Below are 23749 nucleotides of genomic sequence, written 5' to 3'. Positions count from 1 at the left end.
AAAGTGCATAAAATCAAAATGAAATTAATTTTATCTCAGCTCCACTACAAAGTTGGCTAATTTACATATGAATTTCTAAACATGCCAAGACAAAAAAATATCAATCATTTGAGAACAAAGAGTGTATGGCTGAGTTAGTGAAAGACTTCCTAAGTGTCTGTGTGATGGGAAAAAGGGAATAACAAATTGATTTCAGCAAAAGCAAATTTTGACGCGTACACAAAACTCAGCTGCATCTTGCAGCAATGCAATAAATCACTGCCACTACTGCACTTACCATGTATACACACCAATAATCACAAGAAAATAAAGCAAGGTTGACAAGGAATCGTGACTGGGTAGGGTCTCCAAAGAGGCTTCTGGGTGGCAGTGCTATCTCACTCCTCAACTAAACTGAAGGACAGTTGTTTATTCAATACGATCAGTGTGTTTTCTTTGGTTTGTGCTGTCATCTGAGAAAAATGGCATATCATCCAAAAACAACTACACAGTGCTCTCTATATAATTAAAACTTAATTGGGAGGAAAATAATTTAGCTCCTCATCTAAGTATCTGAAAATCGTTCTGCATTCTCAATAGTTTCCAATTATACTTACACCTGATCCTTTTTCTCATACCTGGTGACATATCTCATGAACAATGACCATGGTGACATCCAGTAAATAAGAAATAGATGAAACACTGGGATCCAGCAGTATTCTTTGTTCCACAAAAATACTTAGTCCCCAGTTCTCCATAGCAGCGTACGGGTGCTTAGGCACAGCTAAAAGATCTAGAAATAGAATAAAACAATTCCAAAGGCTTTAACAAACACACCGGATTCTAAATTCATATCCTAAAAAAGTCCAGAAATCCTAATGAAAAGGAATATTTGCTCTTTCTCGGTAATTTTTTTTTCTAAATTAAACTACCTGCCATTTCTACATGACAGCAGAAATATAGGCTATCACCGTAAATGCTGGCCATATCCATTCATCACAGTTCATTTTCAGACCCAGTGCTGGAGGAGGCTGGAAGTATCGGCACCATTATTGATGGGCCCATCCTAATAAGTTTCAGGGAGTCAAGGAAACCAAATGCAGCAGAAATCTACAGAGTCAAAAGGCATCGTGCCTTCCAACGAAAATACATTCAGCTCAATGCAGTGAATACTAGACTCTTACTCTTACCCCAATTTTTTTTTGAGAGAAAACATCTTAGATCAGTTTAAAAATGTGGCCTGTCATTGTTCTAATTGTTGAGATCCTCCTTTATTTTTTGAGTCTGTTAAAAATAAAATCTCACATGCAAATACAGCTTATAGAGAAAACTGTAATAGTGGACGTAGTGGCAAAAGGACTAGTGAGGGAACCCGCAGGCTTTGGTTCTGGCCCTGCTGTGCACCATTAACTAGATCTATGACATCGGTAAATCACTTAATTTCTCGAGACCCCAATTCCCTCACCTATAAAATAAGGTTATTGGCCTTCATTATCTCTAAAATCCCTTCCAGCTCCAAAGATCTATGATCAGATGATTCTAAGATGTGTGCTTGTTTTAAAAGGCTGTAGAGGTATTATCAACTTCTGGTTAAGGTGACACAATAAGTTCATGCTTTGATGTACTCCCTCGGCTCCAAACACACAGCAATGATAAATAAAATATTAAAAGAGAAAACTAAAAAATATCTCCAGGCTTGAAAATAAATCTCTTCATGGATCAGAAATGGTACAGAAATGCAAAGCAGTGATCGCATGTGAAGCCACAGTCCTGCTGGGTTCTGGCTCCAGGGGCAGGCAGTGGCAGCTGGGAATTGGCTCTAGCAGGACCCACCAGAGCCAAAGGGACCTAAGCCAAGCTGACTGCATGATGCCAGGGGTAGAGGTAGGGTATGCATGCTCATAAGGGCTGTAAATAGCTGGTGCTCACTGCTTCTTGGGAAAGCTAGCAAGTGGCAGAGTCAAGATTCAAATCCAGGCAGCCTGACTCCAGGGCCTTGCTTTTAACCACAATGATGCAATATTTTCAGTCTCTGACCCAAAAGTTCTACTTCCCAATAATCTAGAGTAACTCCCTAGGGTGTCAAGAAAAAAAAAATTGGTTCAAGAATGTTTGCTGCAGTATTGTTTTTAAGAGTGAAAAGGGAAAACTAAATGCCTTTCACCAAGATAGTGGACAAAGAAACTGTAAAATAGTTAATATAAAGGAATACTACATAGCAATTGACATGAACGAGCTTACCACTAGATCTTATACTATATAGATCAACACGGATAATCTGAAAAACATAATGTTGAGGGAACAAGTAGACTTGTTGACAAGTAGACAAGGTGTAGAATGACCCTTACCATAAACTACTTAAAATAAGCAGAATGAATACCATATGTTGTAAACGGACACTCCCACATGCACACACATACCCAGACAGATAGTAGTGGTAAAGTGCACATACAATCACAAACATATAGGAATGATAAACACCGAATTCAGAATCATGATTGCTTCAGGAAAGAAAGGGGGAAGAGGGTCTGCAGAATGGTCTTTAGGTTCCTGGACCCCATTTCAACCCGGGGTTGAGGAGGATTCCCACACCACCAAGCAATTTTGGACCCCAGGATATATGAGAACTCAACTCGGTTCTGCCACTATCTACCCAGAGATAGCATCAGATTCCACAAATTAAGGGTGTAGTTCTACAAGACTGTCCTTTCCTCCCCACTTAAGATGCCAGTCACAAGCCCAGGTTGTCACCTGTACTTCTGACTGAGGTTCCCATGACTTCTTCTTTAGGTCTGATTAATTTGCTAGAGAGGTACACAGAACTCCGAGAAACATTTTTACTTACTAGATTACTGGTTTATTATAAAAGGATATAACTCAGGAACAACCAGATGGAAGTGACGCATAGGGCAAGATATGAGAAAAGGGTGTGAAGCTTCCATGCCCTCTTAGAGTGCACCATTCTCCCTAAATCTTTACCTGATTACTACCAAGGAGCTATCTGAACTTTAACATTTGGGGTTTTTACAGAGACTTTGTTACATAGACATAATTGACCAAATCATTGGCCATTGGCAATGGACCTCACCCTCCAGCCCTTCTTCCCTCCCAGGAGGAGATTAGAGGGTAGGGCTAAATGTTCCACTCCAGCACCTGGGGTCGGCTCCACTGGAGACCAGCCCCCATCCTTAGGGTTCAAAATTCACCTCACTAACATAACAAAGACACTAACATTAACTTGTATTAACATAACAAAGACTCTCAACCCTTAGGAAATTCCAAGGGTTTTGGAAACTAAATCAAAAATCTTATAGGAAGACTAAATACATTTGAGAAATATATGTCAAATATATATGAGAAATACATTTTTGATCATTCAGATAACCAAATACATATTTCTTATAAATCACAGTATTGCAGATGGCCACAAAACGGATTTCAAATCTGTTTTTAATATTATTTTTTTAAAGCAAGTGATAGGTACATAGATATTATTTATAATATTATTGTTTCTTTTCAGTATGCTTTAAATATTTCATAATAAGAAAAAGAATAAAATGGTCAGCAGTCTTATAATATAGTTGATTGTATTTATTCATCATTTCAATGAACATCTCATCATTTGCTGTGTCCTTAAGTCTGAGATGTATATTAAAATAAATCAATATGATCCCTGTATCCACTACATTTTAATCTGAGAATGGAGACATGAAAGCGTAATCTGAGAAACAGAGAATAAAAAGTGCTGTGAAAGAAAGAAAAACGTCTGGTTGGAGAGGTTCTTGAAAGAGCATTTGAGTGGGACATCCAAAGACAAATAGGATTTCAACAGGCAGTCAGAGGTACTCTATGCATTCATTGACACAAGTATTTATTCAACAACTCTTTTGCTCAATACAAGAACTGTTCTGTCCTTCAAGCTCCTTACTCCCTGCTCTAATGGAACTTATGTGGGTGTGTGCAGGAAGAGGAGGTCAATTAACAAAGAGTAAATGAACAAAACAAATTCAGTGAATGCTAAGCTCTACAAAGAAAATGCAATAGAGTAAGACAGTGATTGACTGATGGGCTGAGTGTAGAATGGTCAAGGCCAACCTCCTAAAGTAATCACAGTTCACCTGAGGTGTGAATGAAGGTAGAAGCCAGCTATCCAAAGACTTGTAGAAGTGTGTTCTAAGACACAACAAATGTAAGGGTTCTAAGGAGGGAATGAGATGAATATATTGGATAAACAGAAAGGTCAGTGAGGCTGAAGGACGTAAGGGAGAGGAACAAACCACAAACACATAACAAATAGATCTTCTACTTAAGATTTTAACATGAGACCTTCCCTAAATATGACCAAACTAGGCAAAAAAACAACACTGTGTCGGCTCTGCCACCAGCAATGGCAATAGCAGTAGCACATCTGGTGTCATTTACTTGAAGGAGCATGTGGATTTATGAATGATCCTTTGGAACAACGCCTGTTGAAAACAGAGGCATTTCTATATGCTGGAGTCCTCCAAGAGTTGAGAGTAGTCAGGTGTCCAAAAGTAAGTGAGCATATCAGGGCCACAGCCTGGAATTTGGATTGCCTCAAATGGCACAGAAAGAGGACTCCAGACATGAGCCAGATGCCGAGTGTAGGATTTGTGATAAAGAGGAAGTTACGCTTAGGGGGCAGTCATCAGACAGCAAATGCCTAACTAGCAGCGTTAAGAGGGTGCAGTGAGGGGCCAGTGAAAGGTTGGTGCCAAAGATGCCAGCACTGGTGACCCAAACAGGCAACTGGTTCCCACTGGTTTCCAGAGGTCTGAGGGCACAGAAGTCATAATGGGTAATGAGGCTATACAACAGCCACACAAGAACTCTTAAGCAAATGGAGCTAGACTCAGAAAAAGTGAATGAGGACAGAGTAAGGCACAGAAGGATCTGGAACAGGAGGCAGCTTCTCAGACACAGAAAGGTTTTATAATAGACATAGGGAATTGTGTCTGTGGATAGCAGAAGGGGAGAAAAGCAAATCTAAAAAATTTAGATGATGCTATTATACACATAATAACCTTATAACAAAATACCAAAGAAACTTGGATTTTGTTCTATACCTTTATACCTGCTCTGCTCTATACCTTTATAAGTTAAGGAATCTTAATATTTCTATATTTGTATATAGTTTTATATTGTGAAAGATTTATATTTTAGGAATACCTTCATGAAGCATATATATATATACACAGTGATACACAAATGTTCTTAACAGTTTTAATTCCAATAGCCAAAAACTAGAAATAAATCAAATGTCTATCAACAGGTGAATGGGTAAAGTGTAGTATATCCATATAACAAAATTCCATTCAGCAATAAAAAGAACTATCATTACATGTAGCAAAGTTGAATCCCAAAATAGTTATACTGAGTAAAATGGAAGAATATATATATATATATGTATATATATATTCTTCCATATACACACACACATATATACATATATATGCAATATATATATATATATATATATATATATATATATATATGCAGCATGAATCATACATTTATTTGAAATCCTGGAAAATGACAAACGTATAGTGTCAAAAAGCAGACCAGTGGTCTCCTGGGGAAGAAAACGGGAGATGTTAAGACTGCAACAGGAAACTTTTAGAAGTAAAGGATATGTTCATTAGGGTGATGATTTCATGGGTATATACATATCTTAAAACATCAAGCTGTACTCTTTAAATATGTGCAGTTTACTGCATGTCAATAAAACTCAAACTGTTTAAAAGAAAGTACCTTCATGAAGTGAAATATTCTTCTGCTTAACTTTGAAGTTGTTAAGATGTATTCACAATGAATTACATTATTTCAATTTTTGCAAAAATAAATTTGTCATGAGGCTATAGCCATTAAAATGTGCAACATCCTCTTTAATATGCCTTGAAAACAGAAGAAAATTCAAATGTTTCAGAATCTAATTTACTTGGAAATTCAAAGAAAATCCAGGATAAAATTATGCATAGTACTCTGTTTCCAATTAATTACTACAGTTTTAAAAACTATAGGCAGATAGCAAATATTCATATAATACTAGTGAATGCAATTACATAAATTAACATAAAAATCTGACTTTATCTGCTTGCTCCCTTCAGTGTTCTATAATTTGCCTTCTACCTTTAACACTGCGTTGCAACAGCTCCTGCTAACTAAAATCACAAAATCTCATGGAGACTTCTCAGTTCTTATTTGATATTGTTGAGAATTATCATAGTGTTGATTAGAATCTGTTATAACTGTGTATCCATGTTTCTCCTCCACTTCTGAGATTAGCCTATATTCTTGGTTTGTTTTGTCTTTTTATTTTCTGGTCATCCTCTGATTTTGAAAATCAAAGTTCCTAGGATTTCCATCTGTAGGTTTTTTGTTACTGTTGTTTAACCCATTCTACCAGTTTTCTTTGAGTGTTCTCACCTACTCCAATGTCCTCTGTCACCTCCCACATGCCCAGAAGCTTTCTTAGAGCTCCAGAGGAAAATATGGAAACACCTTTGTGGTAGACTGTTATTTGATAGCCCCCAGTGTACTATTTCTTCTGGAACAGACCCCTCCCATTAATCTGGCTTAAACCTAAAGATAACCTTGCAACTTCCTCTTCTGCTTTCTAAAGGGAAGCCAGTAACCATGAAAATGTCCTCTGCCCCTGACAACACTATGCTAAGAGGAACACTGAAACTATGTGGAAAGGTCCAAATAATCACCAAACAGGGTCTAATAACACATACAAATCAAAATACAGTCTCCAGCATTAGTGGCAGTGTTCTGATGTATAACTTTGTAAATATCTACACTAATGTACTCTAAATTATTAAATAACCACTAGCAAAAAAAGTGTTCAATATCAGGCCTCTCCTCTATGCCACAGTCAGATTATGGGCTCACAGATCATCATCAGCTGTCATCTAGAATAAGATGTATTGGTCTTAGCTCTGGGCATATCCAAGCCCTGGCTCTAGTCTAGTGTCCTTCAGCTCAGATACTTTCTGCTACAAGATCAAGTTCAAACTCCATGTTCTAAAAGTAAAAGGAGTAGAGGAGATACCATGTGAAACATAACCTCTATATACTTGTCCATTGCCTTGCTCTCTCTTGACACTTTCTCTTTTGCCTAAGCCAGACTCCCTAAAGTCCTGGCTCTCCTCAGCAATATTTCTTCACCAGCCAATTTCTGCCTTCTATTGTCCTTACCCAAACTTGTCAATTCATTTTGCATTTGCCATCCATTTATTTATCTAAATATTTTGAGAGTAGTAAGAGAGTCCCTGCTAAAGATCAGAACTCAGAATGACCCAGACTTCAAACTTGAGCCCGAAAAAGGATAGAAAATTCTGGAAGATAAGAGATTAAATACCAAAGAAACTCAGTGAGCATCACCTGGGTAGCCAATCCCTCCATACCTAAGCAGAGGACACAGCTGCTGCCAAGCCACGGGTATGAGCAGAGGATGTGGCTCCTTCCTTACAGAGCAACACTAGTCCCTGGTTGGTTGTGAGATTTTCTGCTCAGAAAATCTAAAGTGCCAGACATTAATCCTAGAAGTTTTGGTCTCACAATAGGGAGAAAATCCATAAGGATTTCTCATGGGAGTAACTAATCTTTCTTATTTTCCCTGTACCTGCAGTATATTTCCTCCATTCATCCATTCATTCACAAAGTTTGTTGAGTCCTTACTGTGTCTCAGGAGAGGAGTCTAACAGTGACGTGGCTCCCATGGAGCTCATATTCTAGCCTCAGGGCTAAAGGTGGGGTAGGGAGACAAAAAATGCTCAGATTAGTAAATAAACAAGCATATGAGATTAGGATTGGCACTATGATGAAAGTGACACAGAGGATGTTAAAGAATAATGGGGTTCAGGGGAGGATACTTCCTGGTCAGAGTGACTGATCAGGAAAAGCCTCTCTGGAAAGATAGCATCTAAGCTGGAACACCAACCGAACTGAACTTTACATCCATAAAAGCAGGTCATTTTTTATTTCAATTGCTGCATTTCTAGAGCCTAGCACAGTGCCAAGAACATGGCTGGTGTTCTAGAATATATTGCAAGATAAATGAATAGTTTTCCTCGTTTTGACAATGCTGAATATATAGCTTACAACTTGTTTTGTTGGTATCACAAACCAGATACATAACCATTACCAATACCCATCCAAAAAGAGAATTAAATTCTGCAGTTCTGGTGAACAGTCCTGTGGTTCTCTGCCACGTGAAGTGCTCTACTGCTCCTTTAAACTCCTCCACCAAGGAGTACTCAGATACCCTCTTTCCAGGTTCGCAGAAGCATTCTGAACTCTGCCCAGGTCCTTCCAACCCAAGTCCCTCTTGCTCTAAAATCCCCAACTTCTGGGGTGGCTCAGTCAGTTAAGTGCCTGACTCTTGATTAAGTTCAGGTCATGATCTCATGGTCATGAGATCCAGCCCCAAGTGGGGCTCCATGCTGAGCGTGGAGCCTGCTTTGGATTCTCTCATTCTCTCCCCTTGCCCCTCCCCATCGCACTTATATGCACATGGTCACTCTTTCACCCGCTCTCTCTCAAAAACAAAAACAAAAGCAAAAACAAAAACAAAACAAAACAAAAAACACATCACCTTTTAAATTGCTTCACATCACCTTTTAAATTGCACCCCCGATACTGTCTTCCAAGTCTCCCCTAGCAGCATCTCAATCCCAATGCAAGTTATCTGTTCAGCTCTGCTGCCCAGGCCTTCTTGGCAGAAAGCAGTGAACATAATAGTTAAACATCGGACCTGTGGAGTCCACACGGTCTGGAATCCAAATCCAGGTTTAACGCTTACAAGCTGTGGGACTTGGATCAAATTGTTTAATCTCTTCCAGTTTCTGTTTTCTTATTGATACAATGGGGATATTAACGGTAACTTCCTTTTAGGTTGTTGTGAAGATTCAATGAAATGGTCCATGTAAATCACTTAGTCTTAAGTACAAAACATAATAAATCAATGCTATCACTGGTTGGGATCTTTCCAGTTCATCCCAACCTTGGGGAATTGAATGTATCACAGGATTTAGCTTAGAAGAGGAGGAACCTTTTCTTTGAAAAAGATGAATTGTTGGCTAATAGGTTACATGAGGCATTTTAGCTTCTGATTTGAGATTTTATATTATGATGTAAAGCAATACAGGACCTATCTAAGAATGAACAAACAAAAGAAAACAAACTGGATCATAGGACATTTCCATATTATCATTCAGGGATGCTAAATAAGTTTTAAAGATATAGCAGGTAAAAACAAATGTTATATTTTAATTTTGGCCTGACTATAGCACTTGCTCAAGATACTATTTATATATGCATTTATGCTTAAGTAAAAAATATAACTCCTTGTTCTGACAATTACCATATGTGGCTAGTAGAAATATATGTTGCATTCGAAATAGTAATATAAACAAGATAAAATTCATAGAAGGCATCTATTCCTGGTATCATAAAATGAGACCAACTTTTTTTCTTCTTTCCAAGTGCAAATTCTGAAGTTTGTTTGTTTGTTTTTTACTCAAAAACTGGTAAGGTTCCAAATGGCTGTTTTTAAGTTCACCTGACAAAGAAGAGGACAAAATATATCCCTGGATACATTTCCACCAAATTTAAGAGTGAATCAGCCCTTCAAAGCTTAAAACAAAACTCACTTTCTCCCGATGGACTTTATTTTTTTTTAATGTTTATTTATTTATCTATTTTGAGAGAGAGAGAGAGAGAGTGCATGTGAGTGGGGGGGGGGGGGGGACAGAGAGAGGGAGAGAGAGAGAATCCTAAGGAGGCTCTGAGCTGAGCTCCACATGGGGCTTGATCTCACAACCATGAGATCATGACCTGGACTGAAATCAAGAGTGGAACGCTCAGCCATCTGAGCCACCCAGGTACCCTTCTCCCAATGGACTTTCTATTGAGTTATCTTTCTATCAAAAAAAGGCTAGTTTCCACTATACATTTTGGCCTATAACAGAATTTTCATCATTACCAGTTGTATTCACAAGCCTAGCATTTAAGTCTTCAAATTCCTAGTTCTCCTGAAGTAGCATTAGGCCATAACATGCAGTTTTGTTGATCCTCTTGCCACATATTCAGAAGATTTTTTTTTCATTTCTGCAATCACTTTTTCTCGACACTTACTGATTACTGTCAATTGCAAAGGAGGAACACTTTTCATGTGTTGTCTAATTTCCTTTTCCCTTGAAAAAGAATTTCTATGTCAAAGGACTTATCCTATATGCACAAGGAACATTTGTCATTTTCTCACCTATTTAATTTTTAAAATTAGCTCTACTTTAATTTCCATTGTCATATTTGCATCTTCTTTCAAGCACTTTCGAAACTCACGGTCTTTGCTTTAATGAACATGATTAGGCATAAACATTGAACACACACGGAATGACTCCTATCTTCACCATTTGGTAATAGGCCAAATTGACTAATGCTTGTTATGTAACAAAGGCTTGCTGTTACCTAAGAGAATGTAGGTTGAAAGTAAAGGTTCCTCTCTATTAAGGCTTCATTTATGATGCATTTTCATTTATTCCTATAATACTTATTCATTACCTATTACAGGCCAGACTGATCTGAACACTGGATATATAAACCTTGAACAATAAAGATACAGTCCCATTAAACCTTCATGAGGCTTAAAAACCAATGGGGGATACAATCAAGTTAAAAAGTATATACATTATAGACATACAGGAAGGAAAGAGCAGAACAGTGAATTTGCTAGAATGAATACCTGGTATAATGGATGCAGCACAGAACAGAGATTAAGAACATGGGCTCTGAAGCTAGCCAGCCTAGGTTCAAACTCAATTCTGCTACTTAATGAGGCATGTTACTTATCATTTCTGTCCCTCATTTTCTTTACCTGTAAAGTGGAGATGATTATAACTGCAACTATTTCACAGGGTTACTGTGAGGGCTATTGTTGGAACACAATTCTCAAGGGTCTCTCACATTTCTGTATGTCTCATGAGCAGAGATACTGACTCTTTTTTGTTCCAGACTATCGTTTTAAGAATATCTGTATAGCAAAAAAAAAAAAAAAAAAAAAAAAGTCTCCTCTCCATAGCAAAGAACAGACATATACTCCATCATTTATAAAAGAATCAGGTTCCATAGGCTCAAGGTTCCTCACCTGTAACTGCATATGGGGGTATCATCTGGCCCTCTTTGCATTGTTCTTGGGAATGGGGGCTCAGGGAATGAACACAAAAAATGCTGAATCTCTGACTATTCTATAGCTAGAGCAGTAGCAGGTTTTTATCTCCAACCCAGGAATTTCGTGTCTTCTGCAAGCATTCATGAAATAATGTCATGTGACCGGTCAAGCTTGCAGACAGGGTAAGGTAAAATCTCAGACTCTTCACAGTTCTTGACACAGTTCTTGACAATACATGTGAGGTGCTTAGAATAGTACCTAGAAAATTGTAAGTTCTCAATGGCAGTTAGATATTCTGATAGAAAAATGCCTCTCCAAAGATGTCCGTGGCCTCATTCCCAGAACCTGTGAATATATTATATTACTTGGCAAAAATAAACTAAGATGCAAGTAAAATTAAGGTTGCTGGTTAGCTGACCTTAAAATAGAAGAGTGACATAGATGATCCAGACACACCCAATGTAATTGCAAGGATCCCAAAAAGTGAAAGCGGGAGACATAAGAATTCGTGTCAGTGATGCAATGTGAGAAAGACTCTGGAGGCCATTGCTGGCTTTGAAGATGGAAGGGGATTATGAGCCAATGAATGCAGGCAGTCTCTAGTAATTAGAGAAGGTGAGAAAGTTTAGAGATCCCCCACTTCTAAAGCCTTTAGTGAAAACACTTTAATCAATTTAATCAAATTGCCAACCTACAGAACTATTAGATAATAAATGTGTGTTGTTGTCAGCTACTAAAGATGTGGCAATTTATTATACCATCAATAAGAAACTAATATAGTATCACTATCATCATTGCCTTTATCATTTTATGATATTGATAAATATACTATATTACTATTTATACTGTATATATTATGTATTAATATTATATATTATAATTTAATTACTATATTATATACCATATTACTATAATATTACTATGTTATTATTATTATAATATTACTATAATTGCTACTACATGAAAGAGGTCCCAAATCTTAACATAAGAATGGGGAAAGGCTATCTGGAAAAAGTCAATTATGAGATATATTGATTGAATAGGAGTTATCTGGAAGGAAACTACATTTCAAGCTAAGGGAATGTACAAACAAGTAAGAGAGAACATGATACTTTCAGTAAACAAAAACTGGATCAATTTGGCTGAAGAAGACAGTGCCAAATCCTGTTTTGGACATGCTGAGTTTGAGATGCCTCTAGAACATCCAAATAGAGATAACTAGTGAGAGAGGCTGAATATAGAGGTTTGATGTGTTGGAAAGAGATCTAGACTGGGGGAGATTTTAAAAGTCATCATCATATATACAGTAGGCTGTGACTGATACAGAACATAAATAAGAGGACCAAGAAGATGTCTGAGGAGCATGATTTTAAAAACAGGCAGAGTGGGGGTACCTGGCTGGCTCAGTCAATTGGGTGTATCAGACTCTTGATTTGGGCTCAGGTCACGATCTCCAGGTTAGTGAGTCAGCCCCCCTCCAAGTCCAGCTCTGTGCTGATAGTGCAGAGCCTCCTTGGGATTCTCTCTCTCTTCCCCTCTCTCTCTCTCTGCCCCTCCCCCCTTCTCAGTCTCTCTCTCTCTCTCTCTCTCTCTGTCTCCTCTCTCAAAAAAAATAAATAAATAAAATTTAAAAAACAAATAAACAAAAAACAGTCAGTGGGGCGCTTGGGTGGCTCAGTTGGTTCAGCGTGGGATTCTTGATTTCAGCTCACCTCATGATTTCATGTTCATGAGCTTGAGCCCTGAGTCAGGCTCTGGGCTGAGCACGGAGCTGCTTGAGATTGTCTCTCCCTTTCCTTCTGCCCCTCCCCCACTTGCTGGCATGCACGCACTGTCTCTCTAAAAATAAAATAAATTTAAAAAATTAAAAAATAAATTTTAAAACTTAAAACAGAGGAAGGGGAAAATGGAACAGGACACCTAAAGGGTATTGACAGGCACTGTCATAAGAGTAGGAGGGAAAACCAGGAGAGTGTGATATTGTTTCATTCCAGCAGAGTGAACCACCCAAAAAGGAGGCAAGAATAGACACTCTCCATGAGTATTTTAGATAAATTTAGGTAAATTTATAAAGCACAGCTATTACATATTCATATAATTAAATATTAATTAAATATGAATGCTTTAAATAATACTAGCTTACCATTCAAAATCATTCTCAGCAGACTGTCAAAATGAATTATACAAACTTTTACACAAATATAACACAAAGTCTAATCACAGGTGTTAGCGTCATCACCTGAAGGGGAAAAAAAATACAATACCAGGTGAAAGGCTCTCATTAACAGTTATTTATCGAGTGTTAGTTGCTGGAGTGGGCCCATCCCACAGCATGCAACTCAGGAGTCTTTCCTGTTTCAAAAGTAAGGTAGCTGGGAGTCATTTCAGAGGTTTGGATAGCTCTTTGACACTCTTTAATTGACAGATTCCCATTTCCAGCAGAAGACACTATAAAAATAGTACTGTTTATAAATGAGCATTCTTAACTCTTGAAACTTGGAGTTGTCAGTAAAATGTATTTCCAAATTCATATGCACTTTAGACAGCATGAATACAAAGTGGTTACCTCTAAAAGAAATTATTTATGTAGGTCTGGTAAAGTAGAAACAAAGATTCATTGTGCCTTAAAGCCAGCTCCCCAGCATAAACTGTACTAGTAGTACATACAATATTCAATGAAAAAAAAATACAAACATATAATTCAAAGGAACCAATGTTGGATTCCTAGCTTAAAACTGTCAAGCATTAATTTCAAGCAAAATGAAATACTTGCTGAAGCCCCTGAGAAAAAAGCCATTGAAGCCCCATAGTTGCTGATTTTTTGTCACTTATTGCAGTATAAAGTGTTACTTGATATTAACTAGCATCTAAACAATGGATGCATTTTCAGAGAGCTGGTAGTACAAACAGGAAATACCAAAATTCATTGTGAATTTTAAAGGTTCCAAGGGAAATCTCCTATGCTGCTTGGGGTAACGAAGGCAGAAGAAAAAAGGAAGGAAAATACAGTTAAAAAATAGTACAATTATAGAACCGGAAAATGTGGTGACACTATGTTACTTTACTAAATTTTAACACGAACTAGAAGCTAATTTGCCTTTAAGGAACTAAAATAGAACCTTATCAATTTAGTCCTTCGTATATTACTAAAAGACTTTTTTTTAGATAATCCAAACCCACAGATTTACCATTTGAAATAGCATCGAGTCACTGAATGCCATGAAGAAAAATGAATGTCATGTCCCATTCAGGATGAATAATGTCTCAGATAGGAGGTGTTGATCAAAATATGAACCATGTCTTTCATTAGTGAAAGTACCTAATGATTTGCTATAAATATCTTCTTGTGAGTATAAAAACAAACAAAGAAAACCTACCTTTTCCAAATTTTTCTACAGAAGAGTTTCTGAGAGTTTCTATTCAATGATTTTTTTTTCAAAACCCATTACTAGTGTTCCAAATATTCCCTAGTTCAATTTACATTAGATCAAGAAATGAGTACGGAAAGAACTAATAATGAGCCAGAGATTGAACTGAACCCTTTACTTCTCCAAGCTCCAGTATCTAATGTGCATCACTAAGTTATACTCCTAAAGTGTATTTTATAGGTAGAAAAACATTTTGTATGCCTAATGGGGAAAAGCTGAGAAGAGGGAATTTTTTTTTTTGTACCCATCATAAAAATGTTGCTCCTAATGTAAATACGCACGGAATTGACATGATGGAAAATTGCCAGAAGCCATTTTCCTAACACCATAGTTAATAGAGCATGAGGGTTCTATAGCTCAAAATGACATGTGACTGATCACTGTACACTTTGCGGCAGGGCAGAGAGACTACCGTGAAGCAAATGGCAACACCTCTCTCATTATTTCTGTTTCTTCGTGTCCTTTTGATACACTATGCAAATTTTTGCCATGTGTCTTGGAACCTGTCTGAAGAGTTATTAAAATCGAAACCGGTATTCTGTGGAGTTCTGCACTAAAACGCACAGACTCAAAAACGCTAAAGCTGCTGCTCATGGTTTATAGTAGCATTTGGGACATCCCAGTCCTGGATGCGGGCTGGCATACTTACCACCTGGCCTTACAGCCCACTCAGAAAATCTTGCAAAGTGCTTGGGATGTTCTACAAGCTGATTACCACAGGAAGCTTATGTCCACTGAGATCTCTGGATCTCAGTGCACTGTGTGTGTGTGTGTGTGTGTGTGTGTGTGTGTGTGCATATGCGTATATATATTATATAATATTTATACATACATATCACATAAATATACATACTGAGTATATAACATTGTATACATTACATAATATTACATTTATACTTAGTATGTATACATAGTATACAACCACATATATGATTAAAATTAGCTGAATTTTGGTGACTTCACTGAATTTCATCAGTCTACCATTCTAAATTCATGTTGGAAGTAGACTGCTCTCTATCCTGTCCTATGTAACTTCAGGCAGATGAAGGTATTAAAACCAAGCCATAATTGTGGGATTTGTCTCAAGGGGTCTAACTTAATCCAAATAATAGCTAACAACACTTTCCAAAAATCATCCTCAGTGTCTCCAAATTAGCTATTCAAACATAAGACCTCTAACTTCTCAGCTGGTTTTACTTCTCACCTCCTGATCTCTACTATTCTTCAAGTTTCATCAACTGTTGACTAGTAGGTAAGTTCTCACATTTAATGAAATTGCCATCAGAATCTCAGGACCAGCTCAGAATATGCCTTTTAACAAGATCCTCAAGTGATTCACATATACATTAAAGTTTGAGAAGCACTGACCTATGACGAATCATCCATGGTGGGATGTTTTCCCCACGAGTTGTGTAAGACTGACCATGGAGGTGTGAAAGTCAGTTAGAACTTTTGTCTGTATTTACTTCTGTCTAATACAAATATCCTCCCCTCCCCTGACCAAATTATCCAGGACCTTGAAGAGACAGCAGGTGCTCCATAGACATCATGACTGCACTACTTTTTACACTAGTTCACTTTCAAGGGATCAGGGCATGTGGCATTACAAGAGTGCCCTATTAAATGGATTTGTGCATTATCTAGTTTAGCTAAACCAACCCTAACAAAATAGGTGGTTTAAAAAGACTCCTGCAACAAAATAAAAGAACAAACTTAATAAAATAATGCAAGCACACCAGAGAATACCAAAAGCTGTTTTTTTTTTAATTCCAAGTAAGGATAATCTATGTTTTTTGAGCACATACTGAAAGCCAGGCACTTTCTAAGTGATGTGTGGGCATTAACTCAGTTACTGTTAACAATTCTTTGAGACGGACACTATGCACAGCTCCATTTTGCAGATGACAAATTAAAGCACAGAGACATTAAGTAAATTGTCCAAACCAGTGTGGTTATTAGCAGAGATGAATCCAAACTTTGACAGTCTAGTTTAGATCTCACAATGACTATACTCTATTCACTCTACTGCATTTGCATTATAAGGTTAAAAACAAAGATCTATTATTTATTACAAAAAAGTAAAGAAAACCAATTTATCAATAAGAGTACTTGCACTATTGATTTATATCTTCTAACAATGAGCTTCACTTTAAACACATATTGTGCCTTGAAATTTAGCTAATGTAAGTATTGTGTATTCTTTCAAAATAAATATAGCTAAATAGGTATGAACATGCTAAAAAAATTTCATGGTAGTAATGCACAATCAAAATAAAACAAAACAAAAACCTTGTTATAATGCAGTGGTTCTCAAATTGGAGCATTCATTGGAATCATCTGAAGAGCTGACTAAAACACATATTTCTGGGCCCTAAGCCCAGAGTCTCTCATCTGTAGATCCAGGGTTAGAGTGTGAATTTGTATTTCTAACATGGTCCCAGGAGATGTTGATACAACTGGTCAGGCAATTACACTTTGAGAATCATTGTTACAAAGGAGTAATTAGAACAGAGGACCTCAAATGTTCTCGTACATTTGAGTCACCTGAGAAACATTTAAAAAACATTAATGTCTGATTCTTCTCCCAGAGATTCCAAATTGATTGTTCTAAGGAGGGACCGAGGCCTCCTCACTCTTTAAATAGTCCTAATGTGCAACAAGGGTTGAAAATTACTGCTTTAGGAAGAGGGAAAATAAAAGGAGAAAGACTAGTTCAAAGTAGTCCAGGAAAGAAATAATAAAATCCTAAAATATAGAGGTGTTTCAGAGATGGAAACAGACAGGACTTTGTAATTAATTAAGTACTGAAGATAAGCAACCCACCCAGGAGGCATAGACCATGCTACCTAGTTGAATGAATGGGTAATGAATAGGATCATGGTGCTTCATTAACCAAGATTGTGAATTCAGGGAACCAGAAGGGGTGGAAGATAAGGAGAAGAGAAAGGGAAAAAATATTTTTATATTACCAGTAGAACAAATTATTTCCATAATGCTAACCTCAAAAGTCCATTTTTACTAGTAATGGAAAAGTGATACAAAAAGTTCTTTCCATTAACAGCATACATGTCTTTAAATCCTTCCAATAGTTAAAATCCAGGCTGTCTGGCTTCAGAGTTCATGTTCTTAATCTCTACTCTATACTGCATCCTGTTCTATTTTTATGTTAATGAGAAGGAAACTCAATTAAAGGCCAAACAATAAGTCAAAAATAGTAGGGATTAGCACCCAGACCTATAAGATATTAAAATGATCATGCCTACCCTAGTCTATCTTTTATTCCTGATGATGCAGTCTGAACTAAAGTCTATTGATCTAAGAAGTTTTTCAAAGAAATAATAATAATAATAGTAATAATAATAATAATAGAGGCAGTGTGTCTGCAATGCTGGAAAAAAGTGTTGAAATTTCAGACCACACGGACTTCTGCTGGTGTCTAAAAAGACATAAAATAAACAACATTTTCAAGTTTATTATGGACTACCAATGTTAATTTGTACAAATGTTCAATCTCCTCTTACAGAATTATAAAAGGCAAGACTGAGTAAACTGGCTCTAAATTCCTTTGTTTAAGTGCCAAATAGTTCATGTAAAGATATAGTTAGGTCTCTATTTTAAACATAATTTTGTCGTCAACTGAGAGCCTGAAAAATTCTTCAATATAACATTTTATCTGATGTTAATGAAAACCATCAAAAGCTGCTCCCCCATCCACATACACAGTGTAACAGGAACTAGTGCATTTTAATCCTTAGGGAAAAGGGGAGACTTGGAATCTGATGCAAACCATGCTCTGTTGACATTCTCAAATTAAGAAAATATATACGGCAAGGTACTGACTGCTACGATATAAAAATGTTTCATTTCCACTCTGGCTGAATATAACAGCAGGTGGTAAAGTGGCATTACAAGACAGTCACTTTAAGCCCAAAGGCAAAAGATCCATTCTATTTGCAGAGTTAGCTTAAGTCATTCTATTGCCTCTTCTACACACACACACATCCACACACACCTAAAAATACAAACTTTCATTATTTCCAAAGGCAAACAAAATTACTAGTTGATAGCATGTCTCTTTTTCTTTTTCTTTTTTTTCTTTCCTAGATTGTTCTCTATAATGCTGTCATTCAAATCATTGGGCTAACCTACAATAACACTTTGTTTACTCTAAGATGCTTTACTGACATTAAGTGTCATTTCTTAATAATCCTATAATTCAGAACACAGTACATAATATGTGCAACTTTTAAAAATACTTCTAAAACAGTCAAATGAATTAGGCATTAATATCTGGCTTTCAAATACATTTTTATTGGAACACTTCCACCCTAAGTTTATAGAAGCTAATTAATTTATTAAATGCCTTACACGAATACTAAACTGAGCCACTAGTCTTTTGCCAAATGATTGATTACTCAGAATGTTTTTCAGTTGAGGGAAATCAGTTTTATCATGAATTTCCAGTGGTCTTATTTGTTAGAGTGAATACAGCCCTACTGCTTACCCAAATGACATCGTCATACAATTTAGAGAAAGCAACCCCTTTTCAAGGCATTGTATTGCCATCTGTCAGGAAATGGTCTCAATAAATATACAAATCTGTGATGGTTACAAACATAAACATTGCCCCTCTAGAGTTGTGCACAACCTAACCTATCAGATTGTGTCAACAGAATTAACAAGAAATGATTCCTGATCCATAGAGCTCAGAAGTCTAATGCACTTTGCAAGGAGTCAGTGAGATGGGCTTTCAAGATAGCAAATACACTGTGAAGATGATTTGTGAAATACCATTCTTGATCAAAGGACCCAGTAATCATCATGAACATGATAGAAAATCAGCTGTGTTTTGCTTTACAGGGATATAGCAAAAACACAAAAGGACTTAAGTTAAAAGTGGTAAGAGTTTTGGAATTTTTTCTGACAAGAGAGCTACTGAACATTCAGGTAAAGTGCCAGGAAAGTCTCTGTACTTAGCATAGCTCTCAGTTCTGCTGTAAATTAGAATCAATTGAAGAGCTTTTAGCAATACTGATGCATAGGCCATTCGATTCAAATCTATCTGAATCTCTAGGCGGGCATGGGGGGCAGGCATCAATATTTTTGCAAGTTTTGCAAATCATTTCTAACGTCCAGCCAGGATTTAAAACCTCTGACTTAGGTGATTTTATGAACAATGTCTCCTGCTTGAGATTAGACTAGAACGGTGGTTCTCAAACTTCAGTGTGCATTAGGATCGCCAGGAGGGTTTCATAAAACACATCACTGGGCACATCTACTCATGATTCAATAGATGCTCATACTTCTGATCGAAAGCCACACCTTGAGGATGACCAGTTTGGAATCTTACTACTCAAAATGTTGTCCTGGGATGGCAATTTTGGCATCACTTAGAGCCTATTAGAAATGCAGAATTTCAGGCCATACCCATTACTGAATTAATATCTGAATTTTAACAAGATTCCCAAATGATTCATATGGATATAAAATTTGAGAAGCACCGATCTGGAGCATAAACCAATTAAAAAGTTTACTAGGATAAGAAAGAATACAAATGGGGATGAAATAGAGTTGGGACTTGTAAATAACTAGAGAGCTCCTATTCTAAAAAACTTCAGTGCTAACCAACCAGTGTCCATGTGGCAATCCAGACTCGGTTATCAGATAATTTATTTTTTTCAAGAAAGTTAGGAATCTGGGTTTTTATGTGAAATCCCCCAACTATGAAATATCAGCAATTAATATAAAGATTTTATAACACCTTTAAGACCAAATAAAATATGTCTGAGGGACATATTTGGCCCATAACTTGCCTGTATGCGACCCCCGGCCTAGAAAGAGTCAATCACTAATTGATTTAGAGTTTGAAATAAATCACTGGAAATCCCCTTAGAACTCTTCCTTTAACAACTGAAGATAAATGATATATTTGACAACAGTTAATTATTTTCCATAGGGCATACTTCTGCCTGACATGAACTCAGCAAAGCAACAGAAATAAATGTCAGACTGGGCAGCTTTGATATATGTGTTATGGAAGACAAAATATGTAGCTATAAGGTAGGATGCGAGAGAGGATGCGGAAATGCCTCAGGAATACCTCTAAAGAACATGAGATGCACGGGCAATCAATCTCAAAGTAAGGAAGCTGAGGCATTTGATTGTGTTTACTGATAAATACACAGATGGACACAGCAAAATTTCTAACAATAAGCCTTTGAGAGCAGAAGAAAAATAGTGGCATTATATATGTAGAATTTATTTTCACTTGTAAAGGAAGATGGTAAAAAATACCTTAGCTCCACACTTCCTCTCCATTTTTATTTAATAACATTGAATTGTGTCACTTCCTTTAACTACGAAGCAGTTTGAAAAAGTTTTCCAATGAGGCACACGATAGTCTTCGTGTATGCCATTTTAATGGTCACTGAGTATTTTTTTTCTTTAAACCTTATACAATCACTTTTTCAGGCCATCTTAGAAGCTATCTAGAGAAAAACAAGAAGGTACCTTTCAGAAAGGTCACATAGGACTAGAAAAACACAAAAGGAGTACCTAAGCAGGTTGAAAAGCATCATGAAAGTCAAATTATATATCTGAAGTGGGAGAAAAGAGAACAGGAAAGTTATGAAAACTGCTTATTACTCCGCTAGAGTAGCAGGAAACAAGAGAAGTTTTAAAAAGGCCATGGGAAAGGTATAGAAAAAAGGTTAAGAGAAATATCCAATCTCTCCTAACCAGGCTGGCCTTCCTAGCACACCTCTTTGACTAGGTGACCCTTGCACTCTATAACCTCAAAAGGCTTTTTCTCAAGGATCAGTAACACATTTGTTAGCCTGTGATAAAAGGCATTCATAATACAGGTCAGCTTTAATCTCAATAAATTATTAAATATTCTCTCACGCTTCTCTCTAAATCCCTTCAATTAGGCCAGCAATGCAGACAATAGATACTTTTCTGTTCTCTCTATATGAAAATCTTTCAGGTTTTTGCCATCAGAATAATAAAACAAAGGTTAGCAGGATGTCCTTCTTGGCTCAATATTTGAGAGAGCCACCATCCTCTCTTTACTCTCTCATCAGCCTATTTAAGAAAGTCTTGGGTATGCCAATGACATTTAACTAGCAAAGGCATATTAGGTGAAATTATTTCTTCAAGAAAACAGTAAGTAGCATCTCAAACTGCATACGGCATCTTAAGTGACAAATATTAGCAGACGAAGGACAGACGTTTACAGCCCTATCAAAATAACGGACTTTGTAGTTGAAACTGCCAAGATTAGGGGCGCCTGGGTGGCGCAGTCAGTCGGTTAAGCGTCCGACTTCAGCCAGGTCACGATCTCGTGGTCCGTGAGTTCGAGCCCCGCGTCAGGCTCTGGGCTGATGGCTCAGAGCCTGGAGCCTGTTTCCGATTCTGTGTCTCCCTCTCTCTCTGCCCCTCCCCCGCTCATGCTCTGTCTCTCTGTCCCAAAAATAAATAAACGTTAAAAAAAAAAAAAAAACTGCCAAGATTAGAGTTTGCAAAAGTGAGTATATCCTAAGATCTCTATTGATAACTTTCCATCTTTGGGAATTTTTTTAAATATGGAAATTATAACTTTATATAAAAGTTTACTGGAAATCAGAAGCACTTTGTTTTTACCTATGCCTGCAAGAAACCTTGTGACCTAAGGCCAAAGCATTTCAGTTTCTTTATTTTAAAGTGACATCACCATTTCATTTTCATTGACTACAAAAGGAGGAAAGAAATAAATTAGCATTTAATCACAGCTGAATATCAGCTAGGCTCTGTGTTTGACCAAAACCACTAGTCAGATGAGAGGATGAACTAGACAATCTTTAAGGCCCCTTTACTTGAAAATTTATCTCATTTTTTTAAATGTTTATTTCTTTATTTTGAGAGAGAGAGAGATACCGAGGGAGGGGTAAAAGGGAAGGGGAGAATCCCAAGCAGGCTCCATACTGACAGCCCAGAGCCCAACACAGGGCTTGATCTTGTGAGCCGTGAGATCATGACCTGAGCCAAAATCTAGAGTCAGCTGCTTAACCAACTAAGCCACCCAGGCATCCCTCATTTCTATGGAATATTTCAGTAAGTTGATATGTAAATCACATGTAAATCCTGATCACAGTAAGTTACACAAGGACCACTGTTCTCTTGTAATCCATTCTCTTTCTATCACATCCTCACTCCCTCACTCACCTGCAATGAATTACTCCTTTATCTACTTATCAGTAGGAAATCTAGAACTATAGAGATGAGCTACAATAGGAACCAAATAAAATGCCTTGCTTTCCGGCCATGTTGCTGTAGCACATTATGTTAGAGGGAAAAAAAGAAAAAAATATACATGTATATAACTTATTGAAAAATGTTCCATACACTATGTTCTCCATTTTTCCTAGTGGTCCTCAAGTTTTCCTTTGTTTCCCCCAGTTCACTTCACTGATACATCTATATTGATACTGCCCTACTACGTAAATCCTAGAGAAACAAAAAGGAATGGTACTTAGTCCAAGTCCTTGTTTCTTCGGACTCAAAAAATCATAAAACAAATTGTTTAAGTACATAGTAAGTACAATGTGCCTGGTAAGCTAAGAAAACACAAAAGGAGAGCATGTAATTCGATCAAGGAGTCAAAAGAATCAATGGTGCCTGAATAGGTCCCCTAAACATAAAACAGGGGTGAGGCAAAGAGCAAAAGGGAGCATAGGACATCCCAAACAGGGGGAATAGTGAAAAGGAAGACACAAGGGCCAAGTAGCACAGCACATGTGGAAACAAGCTATAAAATATTATTGAAGTACCAAGCGAGTCATAAAGAATATGGGAAGATGAAGCGATAGTGGCCGTCAGTGGTAAATCATGGTGGACCTTATGTGTCAGGCTGAGAGTTCAGATTTGATTTTAGGGACAATGGGAAGCCAATGGAGGGTGCAGGAGAATAGCATGGCCAGATTTGCCTTTATTGTGTTGGAAAGATGGATCTGAGATACAAATGAGAGAAGGCAAGGAAATCAGTGACAAGTGAGTCCTTATGTTGTACACTAGTAACAGGACTAGGAAAGAGTGATTAGAATTAAGAAATATTTAAGATTTAAAATTGAAGGAATGATATGAGGGCAGCAAGGTGGAAGAATTTAAGAAC

At 37.1% G+C, this 23749-nt stretch overlaps 1 protein-coding gene across 1 annotated transcript in view; it reads right to left on the bottom strand.

Moving 5' to 3' along the window:
* The window catches only part of TRHDE (thyrotropin releasing hormone degrading enzyme), a 387195-nt gene that overhangs the window by 181932 nt on the left and 181514 nt on the right, over positions 1-23749 (bottom strand). The window contains exon 4 of the mRNA XM_011284128.4: positions 618-772. Within this exon, the coding sequence (XP_011282430.3) occupies positions 618-772 (155 nt within the window). The remainder of the gene's footprint in view (positions 1-617; positions 773-23749) is intronic.

The sequence above is a fragment of the Felis catus genome, chromosome B4 (genome assembly GCF_018350175.1).
Source record: "Felis catus isolate Fca126 chromosome B4, F.catus_Fca126_mat1.0, whole genome shotgun sequence".
Lineage (NCBI taxonomy): Eukaryota > Metazoa > Chordata > Mammalia > Carnivora > Felidae > Felis > Felis catus.
This window is presented reverse-complemented; position numbering and strand designations above follow the sequence as displayed.